The 9,660-nt window shown below is 37.7% G+C and overlaps 1 protein-coding gene across 1 annotated transcript in view; it reads right to left on the bottom strand.

Annotated features, from left to right (window-relative positions):
• Positions 1–4,726: 4,726 nt before the first annotated feature.
• b3glcta (beta 3-glucosyltransferase a) overlaps positions 4,727–9,660 on the bottom strand; it is a 58,731-nt gene continuing 53,797 nt past the window's right edge. Inside the window, exons 12-15 of the mRNA XM_035680209.1 lie at positions 8,339–8,438; positions 7,807–7,926; positions 6,763–6,907; positions 4,727–5,455 (exon numbers count right to left, since the gene is read on the bottom strand). Coding sequence (XP_035536102.1) covers positions 5,288–5,455; positions 6,763–6,907; positions 7,807–7,926; positions 8,339–8,438 — 533 coding nt within the window. The 3' untranslated portion in view covers positions 4,727–5,287. The remainder of the gene's footprint in view (positions 5,456–6,762; positions 6,908–7,806; positions 7,927–8,338; positions 8,439–9,660) is intronic.

Below are 9,660 nucleotides of genomic sequence, written 5' to 3'. Positions count from 1 at the left end.
AAAAAAAATAACTCTGAAGAAGCCATCCGAGTTTGTTTTGGGTTAGGGCTGAGACTTCAACTATTTGACAGAAAACCTGCATTATAAACATTAAGTTTGAAAGATGAGGGAACAGGGAGGGAAGATGTGCTGAAACATCCGATTGAGAAAGAAAGAAATGAAGGATCCTGCATTTTTTAATCATTCAAGGGACCAAAAGTCAGGATAGCTCAACCTCTGCAGCTTCAAGTCTGACCATTCTTTTAAAATATTTCTCTTTCAAGTCGTCCAACTTTATGGCGTGCAATGCTAAATCACAAACTATGCTGCTAAGCGCCAATCAAAACTACTTTATTTTTACTTTTATTTTGTAACTGTACATGCTGTATTTCGGTAATTTGGATATACCTCTTGACCTAGCTTTCCGTCTTGTCTTTAGTATATTAATATATCAATAAAAAAATCAATCACACAAAAAAATACATATACCTTGGACAGCTAATACCATCTTTCCCCCATCAGGCAGATGATACAGTGTCCCATGCTGCAGTCTGAATAGATACAAGGAGTGTTTTGTTCCCCTGCCAATAAAACTGATTAACTCAGAATGATAGTCTGGTTCTCCACTGCACAAACACAAACTGATTCCCATTCTGTCCTTTCCTTTCCGTAGTTCCTATTATTTAATAATGGTGACTGGTTATATACAGTAATTGAACAAGATTTCTCCCAATGGTGTATGTCATTAATTGCAGTTTTTCTATGATGTATTGTGTCTTTATCCTGCACTGCTGTTTGTTATGTTGTTTTGTGTCCTTGCTGCTGTGACTTCCATGTCCAAGACAAATTTCCCTGCAAGGGCAATAAAGTTTATTTGATTTAATCTAATCTTCTCTTGGAATAAGCAGCTGGCAGAGGGTAAGTATTCAGAAATATTTTAATCGCTATCGGTAGTCTGACACTATGACAGCATACTATTTATTTTACTATTGAACTGGCTATAAAACCAATCTTGTGTAACCAATGGTTAAGACCTGCTAGCATTTTGACTTTCAACACTTGTCCTTGGCCTGGCTACAACTGCAGCCCACCAGTTCAACAGCACATCTGTGTAGGTTTAACACCTTCTGTATTATCCACTCTGCCTTTTTAAAGAGACCCCTCTCAAGCTCACTATTCTAATTTGACACTGAGTTTATTCTGTTGGGCTAAATTGTGCAGGCACAATCATATTAACCTTACAGGACACTGCTACATTATACATATAATTAAAAATAATTAATTCGCTACCTTGCCAACATTCATTATCATGATTTTCTTATTCCAAATAGACAAGCAACAAGATGACTCCTGCTGCGGAACACCTTTTGAATGCATAATGTTTCAAATCAGTACATCATTTTATTAGATAGCGTCAGTGAAATTTCCCCTGAGCAAAACAAGATTTTAGACACCTCTAAGGTTCTATAGCCAATCGCACTGTTAACCTACAAGCACTGTGTGTGTGTGTGTGTGTGTGTGTGTGTGTGCGATGGCGAGGTAGGAGTGTAATTGTCGGTGGTCTCGCATTAAGGAGACATTAAGTTATGAATGAATCTCTTTGCACTTGCAACTTAACTGAAATTATGCACAAAAAACAACAACAACGACAAAAACCTTCACCGCTTTCTTTGAGTTTGACACCACAAGACCCCATTTGGCACAAAGTAGCCGATTACATTCATACCAATAACATCACTGAATTACCTGCAAGTATGAATCAAAAAGGAGGAAAACAAATTTTTATAGGCTGCATAGAAATATGTGTTGACAGTTTAAATTAGTTTGGTTTGACGTCCTTCTAATTTACTAAGTACAAATGTCACAAAATGTCAAAAATGGTTCATGATTCTGTTAAAATGAATGGAACCAGAGACTAGCATCTGCGTTAAGCTGTGGTCCTTTGAGCTAAATGCTGACGTCAACATGCTGTAATGCTCACAATGACAATACTAGCATGGTAATGTTTAGCAGGTATGTTTACCATGTTGTCATGTTTGTTTAATCTGTCGATATGCACTTGCTAATTAGCACTAAACAACAACAGACAAGAACAATACATGGGAATGGGAAAGTCATTTGTACAATATTTCATAGCAATTTCATGGCAATAAAAATATAATATGTCAGACTTGATCAAAGTGGTGGACTGACCAACTGACAGACAGTCGCCAGCTCTATGAGCCAGAACATGGCTCACCAAATAAGACCACCTACTGTAACTGGAGAAAATTAAGCTCTCTTTAGAAAAATTCTTTTTCTAAAGAGATCTTTGCAGTAGCTGTTGTTCCCCTGAAGGGATGGAAAACAGATTGGCAACAAGTGAGAAAACAGAGTGATGATAAAAACCTCAGCTGAGCCGACTGACAGAGATTTGAGATGGCACTGACTGCGGCAGTTCTTCTCATCTGCTCCATTTTGGAGGCCCTGCTGATCACAGTGAATCCTCTGAGGAAAACGCACTCATGTTCAAACAGCCCGAACTGATAATTCAAAACCCTCCAACTGCTCTCCAGCCAGGACTCTCAATGCCTCGCATGCTTTTATTCAAACAAGGCTTTATGAATAATAATCTGGCCATGTGAACCCAAATCTTTAGTTACAAAGGTAAAGGCAGACATTGAAATATAATGAGAACCTGAACTTTCTGTACAGTTCATTTGTAATCTAATTAACTGCTTCAAAGAGAAGAATAAAGGTAAATAAGTGCCACCTCTTTGCTGCTGCTCCCAACTTAACCCACGGCTGGTTCACCCAAATTACAAAACATGCTGTCCACAGATTTCATAGCAACTATTGCTTTGATAGAGAGTAGTTTTAATGAAAACCAGGACACTGAAGAGAGATTTTGAGTGTTTTTTTCTCCATAAAATTACATTCACATCTATTTTATTAGAGTAGAGGCAGAAACCTCAGGAGCTACAAACAAAAACAAAACTAAAACCGTATATAAAAGCTAGAAGTAAGTGAGGAAATGTCTCTTTACTCTTTAATTTCCTAACGCTTTGACAATATTGTCTTTGTTATACTCATGCCAATAAAGCAAATTAAATTGAATTATATTTGTGAAAACTGAAACTGTCCACAGAGCAATATTGTGGCACAAATGACTGTAATTAGGTAATCTATGATGTTTTTTGAAGCACATGATGCAAAAAACCCATCAAATTTAAATGATCATCAAAGCAATATTCACAGCGGTACAGCTGATGTTTTAAGTAAGGTTTGGATGTCTCTGCAGAGCTCTTATCATTGAGGACACTGAAGTTATGTGAGAATTAGAATTTCTCTGCAAGGGAGTCTACAGTTCAAAGTTATACATGGTGTTTTTTTGTTTAAAAAACAATTCCATATATTTAGGCCAACAAAATAAATCACAAATAAAGAATTCAGAACCTCACCTTCAAAGTTGTATACCTAGCAGTGCCCAGAGGCTCTGAAACAAAATATAGACCTTTATCTAGGGAAATAAAATCCACAGATAATATAATCAAGCAGTTCACCTAATAAATAAAATCTCTTTTAACTTCTTGTCAGTTTTCTTTCTGATGGGGTGGAGTGCATAACCTCAGTATTTATTAAATCCTTGCTACAGACTCTTAGCTGAGCATGAGAAGGTTTTTTTGGGGGGGGGAAACACATTATATACACTCACCTTCCATCCTTTCACTGTTTTGGACAAGGATTAAAGAATAAAATTCAACACCAGACATAGTCCAGCCCCACTGGGATGTTGCTGCTGACATGCTAGAAATATTGAAGGAGCAAGCATGTTGTGTGGACCTACTTTGAATTACGCAGAGGATTTCCCTCAGTGCAAAGCACTGTCTTACCAACACTCATCACTCCATGTGTGGGTGAGTCCCACTAGGAATTTAACTTGTTTCCTCCAAATAGGTTACAATTCATAGGTGTGTTAAGAGATGTCTACTTGACTTATTGCACTGCTTCAAATGCCTGAGGCTAATAGACTTTTCATGAACTTCAGCCGGCCTAGTGTGCTATAAGGACAGTATAAATTTAGCACCACAATACTGACATAATCTGTGAGTAGAAGGACATTTTCTGTATTACAGTGTGCTTTTAACAGACTGGAAATGAGTTTTTCCTTTATTAACATTTCAAATCTTAATTAGTTTAGTATAATTAATATCAAGCCTTTTCATAATCCTCAGGTTTTCTAAAGCTTTGGCGACCATTATGAGGCAGCAGTCACTTTCAGTTTCTTTGAGACTGAAGTATTACGGTTCCAAATTAATTTTTCAAAATGGCAAACAGCCAGGAGAAAGGTTTCATTCTTCTACCGAGGCTCAGGGTCATTGAAAGACCTTTAATAATGGTCAGCAAATCATTGAGTCTGCCAATTAATTATCTGAGACAGTTAATTTTGTGTGAAAATGAAAAATGGGTATTGGTGTTGATAAAACCCATTTCTACCTCATACCTCAGGTATATATCATATCAGCTAATGTTTTACAAGAAAAGTATGCCCATGAAATTATGCTCATTTTTTCTTCCTGTGACTGAGGTCATAGTGATCCGTGAAAAACAGATAGTTCTGGCCAAAAATGCAATGATGAGGGTGTTTAGGTGAGATTAAAGTAAATGTAGGAAGTTTATCTGCATGAACAGCTGTTGGACCCTTCATATTGGGTACATTTTGGGAGCAATTACAAACCTTCAGCAGGCAAGTAGTCAAGTAGTAAGCTTTAATGCTGCTATTTAGCTACAACAAACACTCTGCGTTCATACTGTAATTTAGCCCTTTACAACCTTTAACAACCTCATAATTTATACATTACTGAATCAAAGTAAATCCCATTAATAGGCCTCCAATGAAACAGAAAAGCAAAACAATCTCAAATATTTATACTTTTATGTCAAAATAGAGCACATTGTACAGCATTAGTGAAGTAACAGTATCTCACAAAGAGGAAGATTCTCCTCTGTAAGGTTTAGATTATTCATATGATATAAATATACACATGTTACATCCATATTTTTGAAAATAACCTCAACATGCAACTCAGTCATGAAAAACACTCACATATTAAGTCATGGACACACGCTTGCATGGTCCCTCTTAATAACATCAACAATACAAAAACATTTACATCTGTGAAGGACAATATTTCAGTTCCATGACTCCATAATACCCACACACAAACACACAAACACACATAAACACACACGCTGTCCGTACATACATACATACATACATACATACATACATACATATTCATACAGGCTAGCTGTGTGCTTAAAATTATTATAACTCTGTCTTGGCGCTCTTATCAAGTCCATCTGAAGCTTTTGCCACCAGGTCATCCTTAAGCCATTTGTTGAAAACGGCAACCGGGTCGATGTTCCAGTGTTTATGGAAAGAGATGGGCACCTGGTGAGCTAGGAAGTCTCTAGCATAGTCCTCTGGGCGTGCCTGAAAGGTAAGATTAAGTACAGTAATTTATATTTGGAAGCAGTCACAAGAGGCTGCGCGCAAGTGCTGCAGAGAACAAGAGTGAAGGCTTGAAAGTGTAAGTTTATGTTGAAACAGAAACTGCATACCGAAAACAACCGACACAATGTTTTTAGAAATGATCTGTAACTGAATTATTAAGTTGTAACATTTAATTTATCTTATTTGCTGATTGTTTGACAAAGTGAGACAAAATTTAGGATCAATCAATATATTACGTAATATGCAATATGAGTAGTTTGTGGTTGTGATTTGGTACAGTATGTGCTTTTTCATGCATGTTGTTTTTTTAATTTGGAGGCAGGAAGCTATATGTGGACAATAAAGTATATCGTATCATACCTTATTTATTAGTGTACCTTTTTAACTAAGGCAAATAATAAAAAATAAAAAATAATTCCCAGCATAGCTCATCCACCTTCAACCGACATATAATGCCACATTCAGAGTACCAGTTTATGATTTGTGAATATCGTTCACATCATCAAGGTACACTTACAATCTGAAAGCTCAGTTACATGTGACTTAAGAATATGGCCTGAAGAGGTTAACAAATATGGGTGCCTGTTCAAATGCATCCAAACCCATATTTAATTTATATAACGCTGTAATGCCATTTACTGTATTTTTTACCTTCATAAAACCAATTCTGCAACCATCTTGAGTTGCACAGTAGTAAGTTATAACCATGGGAATCTTTATCGTCCATCCTATATGACATGAATATGCTCCTGTTGACATGATGTTGCATTTACAAAATGTCAGCAGAAGTGCCAGTTTTGCAGTCATTTTTTCTTCTGTAGGTCTTTTTTTCCAAATGGGAGATATTGTGGCTGTCAGAGATTCCTGATATCTGCAACTCAGACTCTCTGGAATCTAAGATATGATTTAAATGCGGCATAAGCAGAGGTCTAATAAGACAGATAAACTGAAAACACCTCTGTGGGTGGGCAGGGTTTTTAAATATTAGATATTGACTACCAATAACATAGAAGTATCTTTCTATCTCTGGATGATGAGTTTATAAAACCTGTGATGAAATCTGATGTTATTTACACTGTTTACATTCATCTCACTGCAAAATCCCCCCTGCTGTAGAACTGAACAGATGCTGAAGAGATTTCAGATTATGGTTTTTCACCTAGCCAGGAAATCTAATTCCCACTATATTTGAGTGAGAACATATATGGATGCTATTTCATAAATAAAAAACAAACCTATACATGGAGAGATACATAAAGAACGTATTGTGAGAGTGTGAATACAACCTGGTGAAAGAGTGGACTGTGTGTGACAGGAAGTCCAAGAGCATTGAGGCACATTCCCAGCACCATGTCATCCGGCGCGTCATTGCTGTAGCACTTGCAGCCGCTGTCAAGCAGTCGGACCACAGCCTCCCTGCTGAATACCATGCTGCAGCAACACAGAGGAAGACATCAGAAACAAAGATACAAAACACAACAATACAACAATACAAAATAGAAGAATAACACAGCCGATGTACTGCGCTAGATTTTCGAAGCCGATGTTAGACATCAACAGAAAATAACACGCATGTCTTTCAGCCATCATCGTCTGGTTCATCGTGCTTATTTTATCGTGAGGGTGTGACATAGTAGGGAGTGACACTGCAAATCAGGCTGAGAGGGAGATGTGGTTTTCTCTGAATCGGCTCTGCACAACAATGGTGTGACATCTCTTTGAAAAGAGAGGCAATTACACATGAAAAAACAAATCTTAAGCTCAAAACAGTTTTTAGGAGATATCACTTTTTAGAAAACTGGCAGTTGCAGTGCTGTAAAGTGTCACAGCAACTGAAGTGTCCCTAAATAGAGTTTCTCACATAGCTCACTCACAGCTCAAGATTTATCCATAGTACAACTTTCCTCCAGCACCGACAGCTGACATATAACTTGTGCTTTTTGCCCACTTTTACTTGCATACAATAAGAAGACTTTAAAATAGGGATTTTGCAGATTATTTTTATGCTATGTGTCTTCTAGAAGGAACCAGCAGTTTTTATGATACATGTAATTATGAAGCATTGACTACCTGTCTTGTCTTATCAACTGATGATCATCTGTTTACTGTATTTTGAGGTGATTTATTCCATATTTTTATTAAGTATTTTCACTGTAATGCAGTCTGCAAACCAAAACATCCCTTAAGGGAGCAACACACTTTTAAACCGTCTTGAAACGGTTTATCTGTAAATTACAGATTACAGGTTTTCCATTACAGGTTTTATAGTCCCACTGCTGCGTCTGTATCTTTCATCGTTCTTCCCTGAGCATCTGAGCTGTTAAACTCACCCTCCACCTCCTGTGATGTAGCTGTAGCCGCCTTGGCTCAGGCCGTAGCCGTACCTCTCTCCTAGACACACTGGTTCAGAAGGGTTATAACAGCTCAGCAAGACTTGCAGTCTGGGGATGCTGCAGAAAGCACAGATCAAACTCATCACACCCTCATCATCATCATCATACACGCATAGCAGATGAAATAACTGCTCTCCCTCAGGCACTATTACACATCCAGAGGCTTCCACATGAAGGGGCAACCTGACAGATATAAAATGCAGCCAGCTGGACTTGAATTTATGTACTGAGCTTTTTAGATGTTCGACAAGACGGTAATATCTCTGAAACTCATTTTCCCAAAATGAATTTATTCCAATCGTTTCTCTCTTTCACTGTTCAAAACTTTTCATGGCTGCGAGACAGAATCTATTTAAAAATTTCTGAATAAATGTCTGTCAAACTTGAAAAATGAAATAGCATGGCATTTAAAAAAAATTGACATTGTATCCCAGTTGAAAAACCCATTTCCAGATCATGAAATATATACCTGATAAGTGTGTCATCGTCCACAACAATGAGCCACTTGGTGTTTGGGACAGAGCTGCTTAGAAATCTTTGAAGGATTGCGAAGGTTTTCCCGCAGTGGCCTGCAAAGAGAGACATGGTATCAATAGACTGGCCTGTACGACTTAATCACATATTGACCATGTGCTGTATTCTGGTTTAAAAGACAAATGACCTTGTTACAGAAAGAAAAACACACTCAGCATAAGCAGGTATTTACATGCAGACACGACGCCTGCATACATACACATACACATACACAACTGCGTGAATAACAGCTCTTTCAGAAAAAAACAACATTACAGTCATGTATTATGGTATTGCTAAAGGATTTAAAAGGCGGCAGGCTAACCAACAATCACAAGTAGTGACTACAACAACATTGTATGCTGACTATAAGCCCTCCGTTTTAAGTCAGATGCCACAGCTCCATTTAGAAGAATAAGTGAATTATTTTTTTAGCATGAATAGCTCCTGTGGAAATCCAGCCTGGGCAATGTGCCTTAACTGATATGATAAAGAATCATTAGATGTGGCCAATAGTGTTTTATATTACCCATATGAAATCAATCAGGACAAGCCATTTATTAATTACACTTTAACTCTCTTGATAGGAGCCTTTGAGGAGGCCATAAGAATGAGTGAGACTATTGTGCCCAAACCCTACAACTAATACCTAACATAAGGTGCAGTACATGTGCAACTTTCCTTTATATTTCAGCATTAACTTGACAGCTGTATGTATCATAAGGTACAATGTGTCAACAAGTGGCGGTTCAGCATGCTGTTCAAGGACACCTCAAAAGCACAGGTGACTGCAGGCGGACACATCAGCCACCACAGTGATCAAACAGACAACCTTAGATTTGAGAGGCAAAAATGTTTTTGCCGCCATTTTTAGATTTGTATTGTACAGCAATAAAGAAAATACTTTCAATGCCAGGACATGTCCTCTGGAGCTTTGTGAGCCGAAAGAAAGCTGTTGTATATGTTCTGACATCTCAAACAAATAATAAGGTATGTTTGGCATGATGGGCGAGGAAGATCAAACTTTTACTCTGGCAAGTTTGACATGGCTGCCAGACGTAACAAAATGTTCTGCCAACTCCTGAAAACAAAAAGCGTGATGTGGTGGTACAGAACAAATACAAGGAACCCAAAGAAATATACCCATCAGAATCCAAATATCTGCACACCATCAGGGCTGAGAGCTGAGAAATCCCTGGTGGCAAGCATCACAAAGAATAGTGAGGCTCTACTGTTTTATTTATAAGGCACCCAAGGTGTTTTTTTTTTGCTGGTATC

Source organism: Morone saxatilis, unplaced genomic scaffold (assembly GCF_004916995.1).
Source record: "Morone saxatilis isolate NCDOM2014 unplaced genomic scaffold, NCSU_SB_2.0 Contig8, whole genome shotgun sequence".
Classification (NCBI taxonomy): domain Eukaryota; kingdom Metazoa; phylum Chordata; class Actinopteri; family Moronidae; genus Morone; species Morone saxatilis.
The sequence above is the reverse complement of the archived record's forward strand: the minus strand, read 5'-3'. Positions and strand labels throughout refer to the sequence as shown.